Source organism: Amblyraja radiata, chromosome 32, assembly GCF_010909765.2.
Source record: "Amblyraja radiata isolate CabotCenter1 chromosome 32, sAmbRad1.1.pri, whole genome shotgun sequence".
In the NCBI taxonomy this organism is placed as follows: Eukaryota; Metazoa; Chordata; class Chondrichthyes; order Rajiformes; family Rajidae; genus Amblyraja; species Amblyraja radiata.
The window spans coordinates 13,276,594-13,301,542 of NC_045987.1; the positions used below are offsets into that span (position 1 = coordinate 13,276,594).

Below are 24,949 nucleotides of genomic sequence, written 5' to 3' on the forward strand. Positions count from 1 at the left end.
TCTTGTATGTCAAATCAGGGTTTTTCAATAGATTAAGGGATTTTCCAATCATTGAAAACCTTGCATAGCTGCTGAAAAGAAGAGGAAAATATTTTCTCATGATTCTCAGGACACAACAGTTGCTGCTTTCTGTATTCTTGGTTCACATGTGATAATCATAAACATTTCCTGCTATTTTCTCCCTCTTTAATATAGCCAATGAACTGGCCTCTCTGCTACAGAATGTAGTTGAGGCCAGTTCATTGGCTATATTTAGATGTGTCTCTTGTGGCTAAAGGGATCAGGGGGTATGGAGAGAAGGCAGGTACAGGATACTGAGTTGGATGATCAGCCATGATCATATTGAATGGCGGTGCAGGCTCGACGGGCCGAATGGCCTACTCCTGCACCTATTTTCTATGTTTCTATGTTTCTATATTTTCACAAGACTATGAGGTTAAATCATGCAATGCATCAAGTGATGTGACGTTTCAGTTTCGATCAAATCATTATTCATCAACCTTACCAGTTGATTGCCTGTCTAAGCTGTACAAGAGTTAGCAAACGGCACAACTTTGGAGATGAGAAAAATGAAATATGTGGTCATCAGAATGTGTCAAAGTTGGAAAAGCAGCATTTCCATTTTTAAAACTACAAGATGAAGAACCTCCAAATATAACATTGGTTCACTTTATCGCTTTTGGATTCTGTTCAAAGTACTGTGTTTTCTCAGCAATTTATTATTTTACAATCACGGAATAATTCAGCATGAGCCCCAAACCACTTACAACATAAAGGTTGCGCAACAGGCAAATCGAAGATGATTTACATTCCAGCGAGAAAAACCCTGCAATTTAGCCCACGAGTCGATATTTCAGCTTTGCCCACCTACATTAACTAAATTACTCCATAAAATGAACTTATGGACACATTCAGCAGAAAAAAATGTTAGAGCAGATTCTATTGAGCAACAATGCACAATTAACACGTTGCATGTTCAGCAATGTTTCTCTACCCAGACAACTCAATTTATGGAACATAGAAAACACAGAACAGTATAGCACAGGAACGGGCCCTTCAGCCCACAATGTATACGTCGAACGTTAAACTGATCTCATCTACCTGCACCTGACCCAAATACCTCTATTACGTACAGCCTCTCAAATAGCATCTTAATCGTACCTGCCTCCCCCACCACTCCTCGCAGTGCATTCCAGGCCCCACCCCTCTGAAAATATGCCTTGCTCATCTCCATGAAACTTGTCCCTCTCACCGTATAGATATGCCCACTAGTGTTTGACATTTCCACCCTGGGATAAAGGTTCTGACTGTCTACCCATCTATTCCTGTCATAATCTTATATAATGTCTGCCCTTAACCTTTGATGTTCCAGAGAAAACAATCCATCTATCTAACCTCTCCTGGCTGAAACCCTCTGATCCAGGCAGCATTCTGGCAAACCTCCTTTGCACCCTCACCAAAGCCTCCACTTCTTCAATTTAACGAAATCAGCAGTGTCAGTACGTTTCTTGCATAACAAAATAATGTAAGATTGAGAGCTTCTGCTAAAATGGTCAAATAGATTTCTGGATGTCACGAATCTTGAATCCTGGAAAATAATGTGCGTTGTGAAGAGGGCTGTGTTTAATCATGCAATTCATCAATTTGGGGTCAAGGAAAGAGCATTCACGTCACAGCCCTGTTTCCACCAATCTTTCCACCACCACGCACAAGAAGCGCAAGACGCCATTGTATGCAGATGCCGAGAAGTGTGTTCAGCTCTGGCTGAACTATTTCTAATCTTGTGATGTGGCCTCAATAAGAAAAAGAAGATCAACCAATGACCAATTCTTTATGTATTAAGCGGCTGCACTATAGCATGTATTCGTTTGGGAGCATTTGGTCAAATTATGTGTTTTCCCAAACATTTTGCTCAAAGTTAATTCAATAAACTACATCATATTTTGTGTCCCTTACTAAGAGAGAAAGCTTTATTTCAGTGAAAGCAATAACTCCTTTATTGTTTTTTCACGACTTGTGCTGACTTCATTGAAACCTTTGTTCCGACTTGACAATTTCAACACACTCCTGAGCGGCCGACACTTCTGCCACCCTCCGGACATTAATGGGACTGTCCCACTTACGCAACTTTTTAGGCGACTACAGGAGACTATGAGGTCGCCACAAGTTCGCCGGAGGTTGCCGGGGTGTCGCCTGCATGGTGGTGAGTAGTTCCCGCATTCTCGTAACTAGTCGTGGCTTCATTCTGGTCACCGCTAATTTTTCAACATGTTGAAAAATTAGCGGCGACCAGAATTTTGAAGCCAGAGAGTAGCGAGAATTCTCGTGACGCACGTGCAGTGGTAGTGGGTTGCCAGGAGGTCGTAGGTTGTCATAGGTTGTCACCGGTGCTGACCGGTGAATTTCATTGGCTCACTGGGGAAAGCAAACGTAAACAGTAGTTTAACCAAGGTTAACCGACCGGTAACGTCAATGTCCGCCGAGCTTCACAGCCATGTATCTCTGGCTTCTTAAAAGTTGTCTCCATTCCTCCACACCCGTCTCCCCCTTCTCCCCCCCCCCTCTTTTAAAGGACTTAAGTGCCCTTCCCATACACTGTGCTTTCACCGTCTCAATTACAGCGTCAACCTTCTTGTTCATCGTGGTGTGCGTCTGTATCACATTGGCTTTGCACCATGTGAATTTCACTCAGACAGCGCTCCCCCGCTTGCCCTATTCCCCGCCTGCATAACTGGCTGGTGAAGGAAGCGGTGTGCGTGTGCGTGTGCGTGTGTGTGTGTGTGTGTGTGTGTGTGTGTTCCACTCTGACAGTCGCCGTTCCAGTCACTGGTTTTTCAGCAACCTGCTATGACTTGACTCCTAAACTTTCTGAGGTGCAACTTTCATCATTGTTCAACTTCTGTCAAGGAGAAGCTATACTTCACCCTCGTTAGACCTCATTTGGACTACGCAGTTGCAGCATGGGACCCATACACAAATAAAAACATTTCTTCCATCGAACGTGTCCAAAGACAGGCAGCTCGATTTGTTACTAACACCTATGAGAGAGAAGCGAGTGTCACCAAACTTCTGAATTCTCTGGGGTGGAACCCTCTCCAAGACAGACGGTTCGACATAGACTACAAGACCTACACCAAACCCAAACCAATTAGGAGCAGACGAGGGCATTCGATCCAATTTGTGATCCCAGCTACAAAGACAGATGTATACAGCAATTTGTTCTTCCCCCGCACAATTAAAGCATGGAATAATCTCCACCCAACTATAGTTCCCCAACCAGATGCAACTAAATTTATAGTAGCTCTTTCTTCCCAATAACCCTTTCTGGCTTAAGCCCTCCCTTCATCACCTCCAGTTTAAATTCCATTTGGAATATTTTGGAGGACCAAGAAACCAAGAACCAAGAACCAAGACAGTCGCTGGCAGTCGCCTGAAAAATCGCCTCAGTGGGACAGGCCCATGTGAATCATCTAAAATTCACGCCCAAGTCTAGACTCATGCCAGACCTCTGTTCTCCATCTACCTCTGATCCTGCTGACACACACTGGCTCCTGATTTAGGAATGTCTTGATTTTAAAATTGTCACCTAGGTTTTCAAAACACTCCAGGCCTCTCGAATCCCTATCTCTGAAAATGATTGTCAGACAACACTCCAAACTATCAGCACATTCAAAAGTCAAGATTCTTGATTATTCCGGAATTTAGTTATTCCACCAATAGTGCTAAAACCCTAAATTCTGTAATTCTCTCTTAATCCCCTCCTTCCTTCAAGACTTCAATCTCTGCATTCAAACTATCAGTAATCCACCTTAATATCTGACTCGTTTGCAAATTTTGATGCATGTTGTTATGATATCCCATTTGACATTAGAAGGTATACAAAATATTATTTGAGGCTGCTTGTTTATTAATGGGATAATTTTACTTACAGTTTGAATGACATATTCTTTATAAAATAAAATAATATGCTTATCAATTGTTTTTTAAAAATCTATCAGATTTTGTTTGGTTTAGTTTAGAGATACAGGTCCTTCGGCCTACCGAGTCCGCACCGACCAGCGATCTGCCGCACATTAACATTACCCTACACACACTGGGACAATTTACACTTACACCAAACCAATTAACCTACAAACCTGTATGTCTTTGGAGTGTGGGAGGAAACCAAAGATAAGAGAAAACCCACGCGGTCACGGGGAGAACGTACAAACTCTGTACAGACAGCACCCGTAGTCAGGATCGAACCCAGGTGTCGCTGGCGCTGCATGTGCTGTAAGGCAGCAACTCTACCACTGCGCCACCTTGCCACCCATGTCTTGATCTTTCTCCCTGTGACCTCTACATCAGACATATATTCAGAACACATTAATTTCTGCTTTGCCTGGTAATTCTTACTAGATACAGACCACTAAGATTGTGGATTCCTCAGGAAGAAGGAATGACATGTTAAATTGTAATTTATACTTCATCAGATTGACACAGGATCCCTGGGTAGGAACTATATGATACATGAATATTATTAATGATGCCAGTACCACACCCAGTGAACAAAGATAATAAGCATCAATTTCAAAGTAATCTAAGAGGCGGAAAAAGGCACCTGGTAATTATTTTGTGGGACATTGAACATGACAACTGAGCCACCAGTTACATCAGCTGTCGTGGACAGTTTTCTGGTAGTTCCTTAATAGTCCAGTATCAAGAATAACCTCCCATACTGTCCAACAAAAAGACGAAAATCGTGGGGTGAAAATTATTCATCTCTATATTTTCTTTTGTACATAGTCACGACCCACTCCCCCACTGTAGTCGAGGAAGTGCACAAGAAAATTTGTGGTCACTCTTTGGAATCAAGTGAAAGATTGAAACATTTTCACTCCCCATCCCTGATTGGCCTCTATTTAAAAAATGTATGGCAGAATCTGTGGGACTTTTATTGCTTTCTGTTTGTTGCAATCGGCTAAGGCAGCTTCCATTTTAGACCCTTTTCCACAAGAACTGTCATGCTTGTTTTGGAGGTCCAATGGCAATGCTCGTGATTCCTTTATTAATGAATTTTCGTTTTGTGATACTTGGAACTATAACATAAGAAAATACAATCTTGCCTCATTCACTCCCATTTTTCTCCCTCACTTCAGAAGTTATAATCTAGAATGCAGTATGATCAATTTTGGCTGTGGTCCTGGTGCATTTACTGAGCACAAAATTACATGAACAAATATTCAAAATGTTTTAGTTGAAGATAAAAGCCAAATTGGAAGTACTTACACTTCATCCATCTCCACGTCCTCCTCATTCTGAGATAGCTGAAGGTAGGGATTATCTGAAGCCGGTCGGAACTTGTAGCCCGTCAAACAAAAAAATACGAGCGTGGCCAGTTCATCTAGAAACTTAAATTAAGAGTGATAATTAGAGAACAGTTCTATGGATTTTGGATCTGTGATTGTATTGTTGGCCACCTGAAGATTTGATGCCAAAAATAAATAAATAAATAACACTTTTGTTCATGTTTGTGTTCTGAATACAGACATGTGCAATTAAGTAAACAACGAGGATTCAGAGAAAGACAAGGAGCTCAGAAGCCATTACCGCAGGTGAGACAATAACACAAGGGTCAACAGCCCAGCAAAGCACAGTGCTAGACTCTGTCATTGTTGGATGATCTTATAACTTGGTATAAGGCAAAATCATTTTGTAAGCTGATTAAAAAGGGAACATTAAATTCAACATTATTCGGAACACATTGCCCGTAGCAAATTAAGTACATGGGGCAAAATGAAGCAATCATTCACGGACAATCTCTCCAAATTAACCTATTTTATAATATCATGTAAATTAAGTTAAATTATCAATATAGATATTTTCTGAACAAAAGTACGGTCATTTGAATGCATGAGTAATTTACCAAATTGCCAAATAATGCCAAATAGCAGCTTTTAAAGGTTAGCTTACTATTACATTATCTTTCTTTTACGCATAATTATATTATTATCAAAGTTCCCCTGTTTCTTCCCTGAAGGACTATTTCTGGATTTACCAGAGAACATTCAGTGGTGACCATTCTTCAAATGCAATATAATGCAATGAAAGGTGTTGGGCAATTTTTCTAGTGGAGCCCAACATAATTGACTTCCATGCTGCCCAAGCCATCCATCACAGTAAAAACCCAGTGCATAGAAAGTAGGACTGCAATAATGAGGGGCATAGAAAGGGTAAAGAGTCAGAACCTTTTTCCCTAGGGTGGAAATGTCAAAGGCTATTGGCCAGAGCTTTATGATGAATAGGGCAAATACACACTTTTGTTTTTAAACACAGTGTGGTGAATACCTATTACCTGCTGCCATAGGAGTGGTGGAGGCAGGATAAAGTACTTTATCTTTGCATCATGTTCGGCATGAATATTGTGGGCCGATGGGCCTGTTCCTGTGCTGTCCTATTCTATGTTTTATCAATCCTGACTGAACATTTCTCCCTGTTGCAGTCGGACTGATGTTAAATGCGCTCTCTTTCAACTTCGTTATCTCGGCCACAACATTAAAGTAACAATGAGGATTATCTCAGGAACTGCACCAGAATTGGAAATATGTGTGTAGTTAAACATGGTGATCTATGCGGCTGAGCAACGTACAGACAGGTCACAGAATCACTGGAGAAGCTAACTTAAATGTCAAAAAGATACCCTGTCGAAAAGCCATTTACAACCTGGGTCTGTGATAAACCATAGTTGTGGGTTAAAAGGAAACATTTTATAATACTAAAAATAACATGGGTAAGATCAAAATCATTGGAGAGAATCTCTGCAAACATGCCAGCAATGGCCGTGCAGGCTTGAGCCACGGCCTACTGATGTTCCTATTCTATTCTGTTCTAATATTAGTCATCCTGAGCTTCCAGCTGCCTGTCACGTTAAATCTCCACCTCATTCTGAACACTGTGTCTTCGGCACATTGTACTTTTCCAAGTCCACCAGGTTACGCTCAAGGAACAACACCGAATCTTCTGGCAGACCTCACGACTTCACATTGAATTCAACAATTTCTGACAACCTGCTTTCCCAGTTTGCAAGAGTATTTCCAGCACTTCAGCTTAGCAGCAACTGCTTGTCAATCACAATTCTTAAAACATAGTTTTACTTTCAGGTTTTACTTTGTTCTCATTCATATTCTGTTTGCACTGCCACAGGCAGTATAGCTGCAATTAACGAACCCTCACTGCCCCTCTTTCAGTTCTAACCACCATTTGTGTCATTCAATCTCCTGTTGTCTCCACCCCATCACAGTCATACCATTGTTTTCTCAACTCCTCCTCGTCTCTACCACTTTAAATATTGTTGTCTTTCTGAAGCAAAGACATTGATCTGAGATTAACCAAGTTGCTCTGCAGAGACACTGCTTGAGCATTTCCAGCATCTTTAGCTATTATGTGTAATGCTTTTTGACCTTGAATGTAGCATCCACTTTAGACAATGAAACACACGAATGACATTCAAGCACTGTTCTCGGAAGAAATCCCCTCAACTCTAACATATGTTCAAAATTAAACTTAGCCTTTTCAGCATTGGAAAGGAAGTGCTTGAAAGGTCATCTTGTATTATACAACGTATTATTCTTAAGGGGTTGGACAGGCTAGATGCAGGAAGATTGTTCCCGATGTTGGGGAAGCCCAGAACAAGGGGTCACAGTTTAAGGATAAAGGGGAAATCTTTTAGGACCGAGATGAGAAAAACATTTTTCACACAGAGAGTGGTGAATCTCTGGAATTCTCTGCCACAGAAGGTAGTTGAGGCCAGTTCATTGGCTATATTTAAGAGGGAGTTAGATGTGGCCCTTGTGGCTAAAGGGATCAGGGGGTATGGAGAGAAGGCAGGTGCAGGATACTGAGTTGGATGATCAGCCATGATCATATTGAATGGCGGTGCAGGCTCGAAGGGCCGAATGGCCTACTCCTGCACCTATTTTCTATGTTTCTATGTACCAAACACTATGGAAAGAGCAAAACTGAATAGTTGCTTACAAAGTAGTGGGAAAAAGGCCAATTTAACACTGAAACCATAAATGTACAGAATGTTCAAGAAGCAGATAGGCTCATGCACATACTAATGGAATATAAAGGCCTTGGGACAATTTGGTTTTCGGCTCGAAACGTTGCCTATTTCCTTCGCTCCATAGATGCTGCCTCACCTGCTGAGTTTCTCCAGCATTTTTGTCTACCTTTGATTTTCCAGCATCTGCAGTTCCTTCTTAAACACTAATGTTTCAATAACCACTTTAGGTTCTACCTGGAAGAATGAACAAATGTGGGCTAAATATCATTGCTCTTCTGCAACTAAGCCACAAGGCAATAGGTCCTCACCCTTTCCCCATCTCTTTCAATCCAGAAATGTAACATTGTCTGTGGACATGATGCTAGAATGCAGTCTTGCACAGCCTCACTTGTGGGGCTGCCTTTTTAAAACAAATATTCATTCAAGGTGAAGGACACAACAGAATAGTAGCAAGATCTGCAACAACACAAAGTTAATTAAAAAAGAGAATGGGAAATTCTCGCAGAGGGTGGGCAAGCTTCGACTTAGATAATTACCAAACACGCAGAAACAAATAATATTCATTCAGGTAGAAAATTGCATTTCAGCAAGCTCTGGGAATTTCAGTTTGATAAAAACCAAATGCCAGGATGTATGTTTTGTTTGTTTGATGGTTTAAAGTGGCTATTTTATTTCCACTGTTACTTGTATGAATTCCAGCATTAAAATTACCATTTCCCAGGGCTCACAAGTGCAGGTTGCTGAAGGAAACCATCCTGAGACTGGCTTTTGGTCTCTATGCCCACGATGACAGGGGACAATGTCCACATTCCATAATTTATGGCATCAGCTTTTTTGCCCTGCCGTGCTTGCCAACCAAAACATCTCTTGCTTGAATGCATTTCACGTGCATAAAATAAGTTAAAAGACTGCAATAACATTTTATGGACATTGCCCCCCCCCCCCCCCAAATGATTCTGGAGAAGATTATTCAGAACAAATTCCATTGCAAGATTTTTATGTAACCATAGTTCTTCAGTTCAGAGTACAGATATCCCAAAGAGCAATTCAAGTCCATTACATTTGGATTAATTGATTAAGAGTTGCAGTAGCCAATTTCTCCACGTAACTTATCTCTACTCAAAGCACAAAGTGCTGGAGAAACAGGCATCACATGTGGAGAGAATGATTAGATGGCATCTCAGGTTGGGACCCTTTTTAAATCTGAAGAAGGGTCCCAATTTGTAGCATCATCTGGCTATTTCCTCCACTGATGCTGCCTGACCCATTGAGTTTCTCCAGCATTTTGTGTTTTGCTCCAGATTCCAGCATCTGTGGTTCCTTGTGTTTCCAACCAATCTCTTTGCTTGCATCTCATCAGGGAATGTGGCTGGCGAAGTTTTGAAATAACTGACGAAACTGACTTAAAAGACTGCAGATGCTGGGATCTGTAATAACAAATTGCCGGAGTAACTCAGTAGGTCGGGCTGCATTTGTGGAGGGAAATGGACATCCAATGTTTCGGGTCCTGACCCTTCCGCTGGACCAATTCACCTGATGGAAACCAACTTGTTTGTTTGTGGCAATAGATAGACTATTCAGTTGATTTACCTGGTATAGCCATTTCCATTGGAAGGGTACGATGATTTTGATCAAGATTGCAATGATTCGTGTAAAGTAAATATAACACACAATCTGAAACAGAGAAGAAACAAAATTAGCATTTTAGAACAGTCAACAGTCAAATCAAATGTATATTGCAACCCATATAATTGATTGTGCCATTGGAGTAAAAATAGCTTTATTAGCTTGAGTAAATGTGTCACATTCCTTGAAATTTCAAAGTATGAGAGGTGATCCAGAAGGGTAAATATTATTATCCACATCAAAAGGTCAATGGAATAAATGAGAATGATTTTGCAGTTATTGAACAATACAACTCTGAAGAAAGCAGAATTATGAATAGATTTTGGACAGAGATGAAATCTAGTTTTGAGAGAGCTATATATATCTGAATTCTTTAGACCAGATTCAGTTATATGGTGAATAAATTCAAGACCAATATTTAAAGCCTTTTGTGCACTAAGGGAATCAGGTGGAAAGTGGACTTTGAAATATAGGATGAGTCGTGATTACATAGAATGACAGTAGTAGTAGTACTAGTAATAGTAGTAATAGTAGTAGTAGCAGCAGTAGTAGACCTTCTAGTATACCATACACGTTCCTCTTCTTTATTAAGGTTTTTTGGGCACAATTTCACCACTCAAATCATTGTACATTTTGTCGTGGGATTCTTTGGAATTAATGATCCAAAAGTAATCAACTAAAGACAAAGCTAAACGCGTTTGATCTTGATTCAGAAAACAAACGTTTGACAAAATACAGTGGTACAGGTGCAAGTTATGATATGAGCAGATGATTAACTTAATGTTTCTGCATGAAATTTTTGCTCAGTTATCTTGACTCAGATTTTAATCATAAAAGGATTTTAAAATGATTCAATAATTTGAAACAGTGCTGATTTCAGCCACTGTAAGTAAGGTCTGTCATGGACCAACCACATTGATGCGACAGCCAAAAAGGCTTCTACTTTATTAGAACACTGAAGAAATTGGGCATATCTCCAGATACTTTTACAAGCTTCTAAAGATGTACCCTAGAAAGCATACTATCAGGTTGCATCACAGCATGGTTTGGGAACAGCTCTGCCCAAGACTACAAGAATTTGCAGAGTTGTGGATATAACCATCATACAGACAAGACTTCTGACCATTGAGTCCATCCTGCACTTTACGCTGCCTTGAAAAGCAGCCAACATAAGCAAAGCCTCGTCCCACCCCTGTCATTCCTACTCTTTTCCATCAAGCATGAAAGCGTTCACCACCAGACTCAGGAGCAGCTTCTTCCCTCTGTTATCAGGCTTTTGAATGGTCCCTTCATAAGCTAGGGTACTGTCTAATTCACTTCTACCCCAATGGGGACATTGAATTTTGTCCAGGAAACTGATGCACTGAGAACTAGATTCTGCACTTTGTATTTTCCCCTTTGTTCTGTCTATTTTATTTGGGTTTAAATTAATTGTATCTCCAGGTATGTATCTTATACTTGATCTGTTTGGATAGTACACGTGATAATATTAAACCTAAACATTCTGGCCAAGAGGAGCAGAAGAATCGGTTTCACAGTGTGGATTCATCAAAGTTTGCAGCTTCTCATAGCTGTGCTGCCTCAATGAACATGGTATACACTTCGTCACATTCCCAGGTACTTATTTCACTTTTTCAACATATATTCAGAATTCTACTTTCTTCAGTCCTCTAGCATTTAATAGTTTTGCTATACGTTTAAGAAAAAATCCCAATTCATTCCTATGCTCTTTCAGCTTGTGTCATAATCTTTTGCTATAGTGTCACCTATTAATTCATCAGATGATGGAATTTCTTCTCCTTAATGGAATTCTTCTGTTATGAGCAGCTCCATTAGATCTTCAATAAGATCATCTCCAATCATCAACAATGAAAATGATCCCTCACCTTCTCTTTTGGATTATAATTAAAGTATTTTATTCCTTCCATGTCATATTTCTTAGCTTCAGTATGAACAAGCGTCACAACCCAAAACTGTGACAACATAAAAGCAACCCTAAAGATACTGTCTGACCCATTGAGTTCTTCCAGCATTTTGGTTTGCTGCAGTTCCTTGTATTTCCATATTTCTTAGCATTCTCGGTCACATTGTGCTGTGCATCTTCAATTGAATTTCTGCATTGTATCTCTGTAAACAGCTGGCATAGGCAAACAACATTTCTTTCCTAATTGGGAGGCAGCTCAAAAAAGCAACATAAATACAAGTAGAAATCAGTAACATTGCTCATAACTAAAATTGTGACTAAAATTGCCATACATGGATCCCACTCACTGCTTTCCTTCTCAACACAGTACAAGTTGTGAATCAGCTTCCAACACATCATAAGCTGGGAAGCATGCTCTCTTTAGGTAAAAAAAACATAATCTATAAATGCTCTCTCTCTCCATCTATCCAGAAAAGCAGCCATCTCCACTTTCCTCAGACCACCCCAGACCATTTGGCCCAAATCAACTCTCTCTAATCTGTTATCTACCTGAATCAATCTCTGGAATCACAGTTACCCCAACATGCCCCAAAAATATAGCAGCAAAAGGTTACAAAGTGCTGGAGTAACTCAGCAGATCAGCAGCATCTCTAAAGAACATGGATAGATGGTGTTTTGGGTCAGTTTGAAGAAGGATCCCGATTCGAAACGACATCTATGTCCTCCAAAGATGCTGCCCGAGTTACTCCATCACTTAGTGTTCTCTTGTGTAAAACAGCATCTGCAGTTCCTCATTTCAAAATGTAGCAGCACCTTGGCTGTATTACCCTCATTACCCTCCAGCCAGTGACCAGAAGACAGCAAGATAATGGCATCTGCTCTACTGAATGCTTATTCTGATTCAATTACTTTTGTTCAGCCTAACCAGAATCAAGTAAGCTAAGCACTTACCATGACATAGTAATGTCTGAAGAGCTTTAGTTTTGCCAAGTTAATTGCAGCTAGAAAAAATAAAAGAGAGAAAAATTAACAGAAAGCAGGTGAAAGTCAAAGTACAATATCCTATACTGGCAAATTAAGAGACAAAATGTATGAGTATATTTTGCTGGTTCACATCTCCTTACACGGATAGTTCTTCTTGCTGGCCACTCAATTCCTCTCAATGAAAAAAAATCAATGAAAAGACTGATAACACAAGATGCACCAATATTGGAGAGATACAAGCAGCGTTTCCTTCTGTTGACGAAAAGGTGCTGCTATGTATATCATTCCTTACTGTTGATATCCATAGCGGATCATCATGGACCCTATTTGAGGGCCTGACAGCCTAATTTAATTAATGAATTTAATTTTTTATGTTTAATAAAATTTTTGTATTAATAAAAATCCAAATAAATGTAACATTTAGTTTTTAAACCTTCCAGTGGTGCCAATACTCCATACTGGCACGCACCTCCCCAAAAATAAAGCACTGGATATAATGAAATCGCTTCCTAAATATTCAACCCTAAAGTATAGAGGAATTAAGGAAGAATTAATGATAATCCCCTATTTTAATCCTGTAATGAAATTGTACGGATGTGTTGAAATGTGTGCAGATGGGTGGAAAGAGTGCAGAAGTCTACCAGAATGATGACTTGTTCAAGGGGGCATTAGCTCTAGGAAGAGGTTGTACAGACTTGAATCATTTTCTCTGGAACTCCCCAGAGGTTATGGGAAGACCTGATAGAAGTATATACAATTATGGGAGGCATAAACAAGGTAGACAGTCAGAACTTTTTATCCCAGAATGGAAATATCAAATACTAGACTGCATAACTTTAAGGAGAGAGTGGCAAAGTTTATGAGAGTTCTGCAGGGCAGCTTTTTAAAAATATAAACACAGAGGATGGTGAGTGCCTGGAACACTCTGCCAGGGTTGGTGGCTGATATCAATACATTTGGATAGGTATATGGATATGCAGGGAATGGAGGATGCGGATTATGTGCAGCTAGTTAAGAGATGGCCTTGCATCATATGTACAGCACAGACATTGTGGGCCGAATGACTTGTTTTGTGCTGTACTGTTGTGTATTCTAAAACAGAATGTTGCATGATGTCTTGATTTCAACATGATTCAGATGCGTTTATTGTCAAACATAACAAAATGCAAAGGAATTCCTCTTTTTCAAGTGCATTCCGTTTGACCAGTACTTCACCAAGCAAATCTTCAATATTTTCAGCATAGATTTAGCTCAGTGATAAAGGCATCATCTATGTACGGAATGATTAGATGGCATCTCAGGCTGGGACCCTATTTAAATCTGAAAAAGGGCCCCAACTTGTAACATGGTCTGGCTATTCCCTCCACAGATGCTGCCTGACCCACTAAGTTTCTCCAGCATTTTGTGTTTTGCTCAAGATTCCAGTATCTGTGGTTCCATGTGCCTCCATCCAATCTCCATGCTTGCATCCCAATAGGGAATATGGCTGGTGAAGTCTTGAAATAACTGACGGAATTGACTTGGAGGCATAAAAGACTGCAGATGCTGGAATCTAACTGACCAAACTAATGACCTTTAACTGAATTTATCATGAAAGCTAACTGATGCAAAGTTTGGTACTGCACAGGCAATGGAAACATGCTCCTGGAGCTCTGAGCAAAACACAAGTTGCTGGAGGTGCTCAGCAGGTCAGGCAGCATCTGTGGAGGGAATGGACAGATGACCTTCGGGATGGCACCCATCTTCAGAATTTAGATTCCAGCGCCTGCAGTTTCTTGGTGTCAAAATTGCAGCATCTGCCGTTTCTTGCTTCTCCTGGTTCACTTTCACAAATAGAAAAGCAGGTGAGAAATACAATGTTTCTCCAGGCAGCAATGAGGGATTCACAAGAAAATAAACAAACTGCCCTCGAGGCCGAGCTTCTCTGCCTCTGTTATGCAGATGGCAAACCTGTGAATGTAGCTGTTTGACAGGCCGGTTTGTACGTTACGACTCAGCAGGTGCTTAGCCTCTTCACATTGTTTGTACTGAAGTTTCATGCTGAGCTGTTCTCTGGGCAGCTGTGTGGCACAGATAACAGACCTTTAAACAGAATGTTCCAGCATTAACTATTAATAGCTGCTCAATTCTGTTTGTTTGGGTCCTGCCACCGAGAGAAATCATGAAATTCCTATGCTGACTATTTAAATTCAATTTCACCACAAAATAACATGCCACCAGCTTTTCAGAGTCTCTAAAGATGATTTCAACTGGAGGTGTTCGATAGTGTATGTATTCAGATGTATTATCTGATCAACCTATGCACAGCCTTTCTCTCCATGTTGTTAGTGAAACAAATCCCCTAACAGCAGGCAGCAAACCTGCTCTTTTCGCTTGTAAAGTGCGTGTTCAATGTGCAGAGCTCACGTTGATGCCACTATTTAGTCTCACACACAGGTATAGAAAGTAGTTGTTGCCAGCACAGCTTCACACAACGTGTGCTGTCAGCTTCAGGAGATTAGTCTGGACAAGCGCAAAAAAACAGGCAGGGAAGCATTCTTCGTAGTAACAGCCCAGAGTAACACAGCACAGGAGGAAGCCATTCTGCTCACTATGTCTGAAGCAACTCATTAAAAGAACTGTAAAATAATTCGACAAACCTGAGCAAATTCCTCTTTTTCAAGTGCATTCTCCTTGACCAGTACTTTACCAAACAAAACCTTAATATTTTCAGCATTGATTTGGTTTAGTTTAGAGATATAGCATGGACGTAGACCCTTTAGCCCCACCAAGACCACATCGACCATTGATCACATGGTCACACTAGTTCAATGTTTTCACACTTTCTCATCCACTTCCTAGACACTAGGAGCAATTTACACAGGCCAATTAACATACAAATCTACAAGTCTTTGGACGTGGGATGAAATAGGAGCACCCATAGAAAACCCATGACATCCAGGGAGAATGTGCAAACTCCGCAGACAGCAACTGAGGTCCGGATTGATCCCAGGTCTCTGGTGCTGCGAGGCAGCGACTCTACCAGCCGCACCACTGTGCCGCCCCTAACAGGATTCCAAAAGGAGTTTGGAAATTAACCCAACTCCTCAACTTCCATGATATCTTCACTTAATAATTCAAGAAGCTCTTTCCTCGCTCGCTGTCTTGACACTCAGGGTGCTCCTAAGCTAGAAGGTGATGGAAAGGAAAATGTACAATTGTAAATGGAAGGATGCAGCAGCGTGGAAATAGTGGACCCAGCACGTTTACCATTGCGTAATAGGTTTACCATCTTCTTCCAAGTTCTGACAAGGGGTCTACAATCAGAAACATTAACTCTTCATCTTCCCGCAGATGACCTGCTGCGTTATTGGCAGCATTTTATGCTTTTATTTCAGATTTCCAGCACCTGCAGTTTATTTTTATTTTGGTCGATTAATATTATTTTAACACAGAATGTCTTTGCTGCATTGACTCCCAGCATAATGGTCTCTCCAGACTGTTATGTTTGCTTTGGTTTTTAAATAAGGTAATTTAATTAATTTTAAATGATTAATCATATTTGCCAAAGCATCATTAGGCAAATGTAGAGAAAATAAAATAACTACAGGCTGCTGCCAAACTGTAGAAATAGTTGATAGACTGGAGTAACTCAGCGGGTGAGGCAGCATCTCTGGAGAGAAGGAATGGGCGACGTTTTGGGTCAAGACCCTTCTTCAGACTGATGTCAGGGGAGGGGGCGGGACAAATAAGTAGTTTTAAAAGAAATGTAGAAATAGTTGTCAGTTTTGATGCAAATTTAAACCATTATCAGGAGGCATGGTGGAGACCATGTCTTCATCAGCATCAATGGTGTAGATGTGGAAATGATTGAGAACTTCATGTTCTTCGGTGTTAATATTACCAATGAGCTGTCGTGGCCCAATAACATTAATGCGACGGCCAAGAGGGCACTATCTATACCTCTATTTCCTGACAAGAATGAACAAATGCGGCATGTCTCCAATGACTCTTGTAAACATCTACAGATGCACCACAGAAAGCATACTGTCAGTTTGAATCACAGCTTGGTTTGGGAACAGCTCTGCCCAAGACCACAAGAAATTGCAGAGAGTTGTAGATGTAGCCCAGGTCATCACATAGATCAAACTACCCACCATTGACTCCATCTACACCACACACTGCCTTGAAAAAGCAGACAACATAATCAAAGACTTGACCCACCCTGGTAATTCCTTCTTTCCCTGCTCCCATCCGGTGGAAGGCACAGAAGCTTTAAAGTCCGCACTACCAGGCTCAGAAACAGCATCTTCCCATCCAATATCAGGCTTCTGAACAGTCCCTCCATTAGCTAGAGAACTGTTTGAGTCACCTGTGCCTCTTGAGGTTAGTGGACATTCTCTAAGGAATACAATGCTGAGAACTATAGTCTGCACTCGGTATTGTCCCCTTTGCTCTATCTATTGTAATGGAGTTTGAACTGATATATGGTCTATATATGGTGTATCTGAACTATTTGAATAGCATGCAAAACAGTGTTTTTCACTGTACCTCAGTACATGTGACAACAATAAATCTAAACTGTCCTGCAGTCTGATGGGCACAGGCAGCATTTATGCTCAGCACCATGTCCATGCATGTTTTTCAGGAAATACTCTTGTTACAGAATGCAAATCTTCTTTGCTTTTCGTCCTTCCAATAAACTATCACAAAACAATGTCTAAGTTAAGTTGAGAGTTAGATTTATTAAACAGGATCATCCAGCAACCAAGACGAAGAGAAAGGAGATTTGACCACAGATGGATTCTACCGCAAGAACAATATTATCTCAGTCTGCGAACATCTTGGCAACGGAATACAAATATGTCCTTTTGTATTGACCTGCGATGTTTTTCCTCTGGCAACGTATAATGATCGGATGGAAGGTCTGGAAGAGAATCTCTATCCAACAGTAGAAAAGCAATAAATATATTAGCTGCTACCTATTTCTATATCAACAGAGCCTCTAAAAAACATAGGATCTGAATTAAAAAACATTTGATATTCTCAAGACTTGCTGAAAATGCCAAAGTAGGTGGGTCAGGCAGTATGTCTCTGAAGATAGACACAAAATAATGGAGTAACTCAGAGGGACAGGCAGCATATCTGGAGAGAAGGAATGGGTGATATCTCGTGTCGAGACCCATTTTCCAAGTCTGAATAAGAATCCCGACCCAAAATGCCACCTACCCATGTTCCCCGCAGTTGCTGCCTGACCCACTGAGTTTCTCCAGCACTTTGTGTTTAAAAAAAAGAAAAATGATCATCTGCCAGTAATTACAATATTGTGTCAGTATTTACAAGTGCTCTGGTCACAAAAAGTCTTCCTAGCAATAGGATTCATGAAGCTATTGCTGTAGCTCTTTGCACACAAATAATTTAATCTAATTATTTCAAAAAACAAAAAATGTAGCCTCAAATTACAGAGCTGAGTGAATCTGAAAACTGAAAAGCAAAGCATCAATTTCATGGGCAACACTTCTACATCTAACAGGAACTTCAATTACCCAAAGGATATTTTGCTGTGTGTTAAGATTAAACTGTCTCTTTTTGTATGTATCCCGGTCTTTCGATAAAATTCTGTCATTACCCCTCAATTTCAGATTTGTTTCAACTTTTGTTAAACAAAAGAGCTTTCTTGTTTTCATTGACCCACCACATACAATGACAGTTCCCTGCAGACCTGGCACTTTGATTTACTGCTTCTTACTCCAATTGAAAGATACAGGTTTCAGATAAAAAAGACTACTGCATTAATTCCATTCTTAACAAGTTAATTCCATTTTATCTGCATCTGTCTAAAACTTCTCTCTACAGATGAACAATTACCATCACTAATTATTTTTCTTCAGTGTGAAGCTTCCTGATCTGAAATGTTGCCTGTCCATTCCCTCCACAGATGCTGCCTGGCCCACTGAGTTCTTCCAGCACTTTGTGTTTTGCTCAAAATTCCTGCATCTACAGTTTCTTATGTCTACTGTTTTCTAGACTTATTTAGAATGACTTCAATTATTTTATTCTTAATAACGTTTTGACAAATATGATCAATGCTTTAAGATGAAGAAAACCAGAAATAGCAAAACAAATATAACAATGCTGAGAGACCATTAAATTGGAGAATCAAGAGACTGCAGATGCTGGATTCTTCAGCAAAACACAAATGCTGGAAGAAATCATTGGGTCAGACAGTATCTGGGGAAGGACATTTTGGGTTGGGGACCATTCTTCAGACTGATATAACGGGGGAGGGAAGCTGGAAAAGAAAGGTGGGGATGGGACAAAGCCGAGTAAGTGATACTGATTGGGGGAAGGGAGGGGGAAACATTCACAAGGGCTGGAGATGAAAAGGAGACAAGAGTATCAGCTAAGGAGAGAAGAGAAAGAGTGAAATGTAAAGCCAAAGGGAGAATTATGGGTGGAAGGGAACCACTAAGTTGGGATCTAAGCTACAGTAATATTTATGGATGTTTCCGTAAATGAGAGTACCAACCTGTGACATGGGTGGCTAATTTTGAAAGCTATTAAATCAGAATGAAATACCAAAGGATTTAAAATGGGTCTACCTATAATCCCTTTGAGCTAATTTGTGATCAAAATCGACCAACATGACCAAAATTTAATACTTTCAAAATTTGAAACAAAAACGAGAATTTTTTTAAATAAAACATATAAGGCAGAAGGGACTCTTACTAATTTTGAAGGTCCCTGACAAAATGTCAGTACCTAACCCACCACGTCGCCCATAGTTCACGTCAGGGTCATTATAATCGCATTGATTGAAATCTTTAAAAAAAATCTTGACGAGTGCAAAACAAACCCGTTATATCGCTATATATACACCGCTCACAATGTTACTGAACGGGAGGAATTACAGAATGAAACATCGCTAAAATAGGTGAGCAATTTTAATTTCATGATTTTAAGTTCTATTCATTATTAAGTATTTCAATGGAAAGCTTTAAACACAAAATATAAACAATAAAAAAAAGGAACAATAAATATATAAACGGTTCACATGGGACACATTTCACACGTGACCAAAGGGGCACCGCTACCCATGGTCTACTGCAAAAACTTGGGGCATCTGAAAACAATCCAATCGGGTGATAAGTGATAAAAATCATAAGCATAATCAGTATTTGGCTTATATAGTTATTTAATTTTAAAATTAATGTAATCTTTCTGGTATAAATTAGCCTAGGGCTTTGATGAAATCCTGCTTGAAAAATGTCACAAGAAAAGGCAAGAAAACAGTGACCTTTCTGATATTTTTCTTTGTAAAAACAGATTGATTTATTTTTGCTTCACCTTATTATTTTAGCTATACACCATGATCTGTACTACTTAAAATACAGGATATGAAACAATGGGAATATTACATAAAAAAACAGGAAAATAACCTGGAAGTTTGGAGAGCTTCAGTTTCACGACTGAGTGCTGTATTTACGGAAACACGCATATGTATTTCGACTGCTTTAACTTAGATGCAATGTACAATTTGTCCAAGCTGTATTCGTCAATTCCCCATTGTACTGTGCCACCCATGAAATGGGTCTGTTGCTTCACCGATGCATGCATTAACACAACCTCAAAAATGTGCCTAAATTGTCAAAGATCAGAAGGCATAGCTTTAAGGTGAGAGGAACAAAGTTTAAAGAAGATGTATGGGGCAAGTTTTGTTTTGCACAGAGGGAATGGTGAGTGCTTACAACATGCTGTCAGGGATGATGGTGGAAGCTGATGGCATCTTAAGATGCTCTATGAATAGAGCATGAACAAGAATATGCAGGGTGTGGAGGGATATAGATCACATGCAGGCAGTAGAGATTAGTTTCACCTAGCATCATAATCGGCACAGACATAGTGGGCTGATGAGTCTGATTTTGTGCTATATTTTACGTTCTATGTTTAATGTCAACTCTGCTTTATCAGTCCAGTTGTATGGTCCCAAAAGGAAATATTTCATAAGTATTTTTATCCACAGATGCTGGCTGACCAGCTGAATTCCTCCAACAATTTGTTTTTTTTGGCCCAAGATTTAAGTTTCTGCCATCGCTGGTCTCATAAAACACAAGACTGATAAGAAAAAATAATTGCTTAAAGAAGTGAGAGATAGAGAAGATGAAAAGAGAGAGAGAGATAGAGAGAATGAAGAGAGAGAGAGAGAGAGAGAGAGAGATAGAGAGAACGAACAGAGAGAGAGATAGAAATAACAGTGAGAGAGAGGGAAAGAGAATGGAGAGGGAGAGAGAATGAACAGAGAGCGAGATAGAATGAAGAGAGAGGGAGGGAGGGGGAGGGGGAGGGGTAGAGGGAGAGAAACGTAGGTTGTGACATTTGTAGAACAACAGTATGTGATCAGACCTGTGAATTTAAGAATATTATGGTTTTGTAATGTGGGGAAGGCCTGTAGAATGGAATTGATGGGTTTATTCAACGTGTAATTGGAAAGGTGCTAAACTGATTTGATCTGTGCCGTGACTGGGTTAGGGAGCTGCCAGAATTGCTAATAGAGATAGAGCTTTCATCACATGTCATTCCCATTCAGTGAGCTTGTGACATTGATCATTTGCTGTCAATTGCAAACAAACCCCGTTAAGCAGGTAGACTCGCTTGGGTTGTCCAAGCAGCTGTTCACCATAACCTGTCAAACAATTAATTGCATATTGCATGTCTAATTATCATCAATTAACATGTAAAAATTCTTATGAATGAAATGTCTGGGAAATATGTTAAATTGTCGCATTTCCAGCAGCAGATTCAAGTCCAGTTATCTCAGAGCTCTGTCACAGTCTAGACAACTTGTCAACTATCCTGGGGCTCTCATCACAGTGCGGCTGACAGATTCACCATTGAACTGATTGGTGGCACAAAGCCTCCCTCACATTCACTGCAGGAATAAACGGTAACAAGAAAACCAAAAGTAGGCAAAATATTCACCAGGTATATTTGGGTTTATGGCAAGGACTTGGGAGATGTATTTTCAAAAGCAGAAAGTGCTCAATTAGCAATAATGTGAACGTTGCAAGCAAAACGATTTGTATTCATAGTTCTTAGAACAAGCAAAATTAGGCCCATTTAAAACTGGATGTCAAACACACACAGACTGGTAGAAAGAGTTGGCAGATCCACCAGATTCTATGTCAAGGTTAAGAAAAGAGTTAAAGTTTCAAGTTCAGGACCTCTCATCAGATGATTTCGTTACACTTCCTTGGAGCTTGTTTATTGCTTCTGTGCTATCAAACAGGGGGGCTGGCATCACAGAAGGACTCAACACAACTGGGTGCCATCAGTCTGAAGAAGGGTCTTGACCCGAAACGTCACCCATTCCTTCTCTCCAGAGATGTTGCCTGTCCCGCTGAGTTACTCCAACATTTTGTGTCTACCTTGGGTGCCATCAAAAGTCGACTATAATTCCTCTTGGTCATATTGGCAAAGGCAGAGAGAAAAGTGGATGTCCATGAGGCATTTAAGAAGATGAAGTAGGGCTGTGAAGAGCATGCACTGTCTAACAATTCTGCTATTCTTGGATATTTGAGAAGAAGCAAAGGTTACTTCACAGGAGAGGCAATGGAGGAGGGTGTGATAAACTAAGCTAAGGAGGAGATGGTGCATGAATTTGGCTGAAAGATTATTTTTTTTTAATTGGAGGGGAGTGTGTAATGAGTGGAGTGAGTGACCTGGAATATGGCAACACATTTAATGGCTTTGCAAAGTGAAGAGTTTGGTTACAGAGCAAAGACTGAGAATTCCAAGTGGGCGATTTATTGAGAAGAGAAGATGATTGTAGATTCAAAGTGAGCAAAGAGCTCGTGAGGAAAATGAATCATCAAATTAACAAACCGTACATCTATTTAAATGCCAAACACTTCACTAATCCTCAACCATGACTTTCTATGGCCCGTGTTTGGTTGCAGTAAATACTTTGGGTTTTTTTGCACTGGTGTTGTGGTTATTAATTTATTGAATTTGTTTATTGCCTATTAATCTACATGCTTTGTGCTTACCGGCATGTTATGCTGCAGCATTTAATTTCATTGTTCAATTATCGATACATAAGACACTCTTAAAAATACTGACACTGTCCTAAATAATCTGCAACGTAACTGTTTACTTAAAACGGAAGACATAGTTTTGAGGGCACCCCTGATTACAGGACATGGGGATAACAACACTTTCCTATCAATTACTACCTAAATATCCAATGTAATGTGCATGTATGTGGTCACTATCAAAATGGTGTCAGCAAGGCTCAAATGCACAAAGGCTCCGGTCACATTTATTGCTTAGTTGCACAAACACCTGCACTTTGGGGAGCAAAGTAAATTTAGCTTGAGGAGAATGTTGCTTTCATGTACAGGGTTGGCTTGTCCTTTTATATTTACCTCCTGTCATACTGCATTAAATCAAAATCAGGTTACTTCCCCCCCTACGCCCTGCTCACATTTTAAATCTTAACTACCGTATTTTCACACGTTTCAATTCATAAATTGTGTGCATAACTTTGAAACAGATTTAATTGAGATTCAAGGAAGTGCAAATGTTGTGTTAATGAAAAAGATACAAAGTGCTGGCATAACTCAGCAGATCAGGCAGCACCTCTGGGAACACAAGTAGGTGATGTTTTGGGTCAGAACCATTCTTCATTCTAAAATATAAAATCATCCCCAATCCACAATACTCAAGGTTGGAAGAAGGAACATGGTGTGGAATGCATCCCACTGACAAGTATTTGCATGGGGCTACCATGTGACACTTATCCGTGAAGCCAGGGCGGACTGTCAATAGTCACGGACCAAACCCTCACAAGGATGTACACAAGATACTGGATAGTCCCATTGCGCACAGTAAAGCTGATGGATGTGGACAGGTGGGACAGGAAACAACACAAAAAGGAAAGAATTTAGTTTTAAATTATTGAAGTATTTTCCTTCAATTAGCCAAACTGTCACATTAAATCCTGTACCAGGTGCTCAGACATTATACCGAATGCAGAAAAACAAATACATTTTTGCAATGATCTACTTAATTTTTCATCAGGACTTGGGGTAGCCAAGAGCGCAGAAGCTGATCACAAAGGAGCTGGTCCTAGGGGAATTTCAGGCTGCATGCATCGCTTGTAATTGAGTGCTGCAGCTATTAGGTGGAGGACTGGTGTGGAAAAAGCACTCTGCCCTTGGCAGATGCCTGATATGTTCAGACCGAGCGAGCGATCAGCTTTCAGGCAGAACACAGCAGCTGCAGGATGGAGTGACCGGAATTCTAACAGGACACTTCATCTGGAGTACAACACTGATCATGTGCACAGGAAAGGTGCGGCAACTGCAGGTCAACCCAGGAGTCAAGTAGTCAGTCATTTAAAACCTTTCACTGCAAATAAACACAAGGCAGGCCTTACAGACAAAACGTCAGCACATAATAAGGGAGCAGGGGTAGGTCCCCTCATGTCTGATCCACCTCTCAACAAGATAATGGCTGATCCAGTCTGGACTTCAATACCTTTTCTGCTCTCTTCCAGTACCCTCCACTCCTTTGCATCTCCAAGCTCTCCAAAGCGATTTAGAAGGATCCCATTTCAAAAAAAAAAAAAAAAATCCTCCTCTCCATCACAGGCATGCATAGCCCTCCCTGCCATGAAAAGCATCCACATGAGGCGTTGGTGGTATCTATCATCGGAGATTCCTACCATCCTTATCACGCCCACTTCTCACTGCCATTGTTGGGTATGAGGTACAGAAGTCCCACACCAACAGGTTTAAGAACCGCTGTTTTGCTACAACTATCATGTTCTTGAACTGAACCAGCACAATCCTAATCCTATCTCAGCAACAGAACACTATTGCCCACCTCTAGCACTATCATGGACATGTTACGTTTTGCTAATTGAGTTTTGCACGAAAGTCGTGTCTCTGTTTTGCCGTATTTTTTTATTTCACAAGATGTATATAAATGATGTATAATTTATATTTTGGTGATTTTCATTGTCAAAAGTCAATGATTTCATTGTACCTGTACCTTAGTGTGCTTGATTTTATACACCTCAATACGATCATCCCTCAGCATCTGGCAATCCAAGGAATAAAGTCCTAACCTGCCCAATCTCTCTCTATAGCCCAGGCTCTCACGTCCTGGCAACACCCTCCTCAATCTTCTCTGTAATCTTTCCAGCTTAATGGCATCTTTCCTTGAGCAGGGTGACCAAAGCTGCATACGATACTCCAAACACAACTCACCAATATCTTGAACAACTGTAACATAACATCTTGACCTCTACACTCCACTCCTTGGCTGATGAAGGACTTGGTCCAATGGCAAGAGGATCCGAGATGACTGGTAGTGTGTTCCGCGGTGCG

The 24,949-nt window shown here is 40.4% G+C and overlaps 1 protein-coding gene across 3 annotated transcripts in view; it reads right to left on the bottom strand.

Annotated features, from left to right (window-relative positions):
* Positions 1 to 24,949, bottom strand: part of gpr107 (G protein-coupled receptor 107) — a 75,955-nt gene that overhangs the window by 19,838 nt on the left and 31,168 nt on the right. For 2 of the 3 annotated variants that reach the window (XR_004416658.1, XM_033049086.1), the window contains exons 15-17: positions 12,546 to 12,595; positions 9,635 to 9,718; positions 5,269 to 5,390 (exon numbers count right to left, since the gene is read on the bottom strand). Coding sequence is in view for 2 of the 3 variants with exons in the window: in XM_033049086.1 (XP_032904977.1) it covers positions 5,269 to 5,390; positions 9,635 to 9,718; positions 12,546 to 12,595 (256 nt within the window). In the remaining variant the exon portion in view is untranslated. Of the gene's footprint in view, positions 1 to 5,268; positions 5,391 to 7,228; positions 7,339 to 9,634; positions 9,719 to 12,545; positions 12,596 to 24,949 lie in introns of those variants that run through there. The other variant, XM_033049087.1, reaches the window with a different exon arrangement.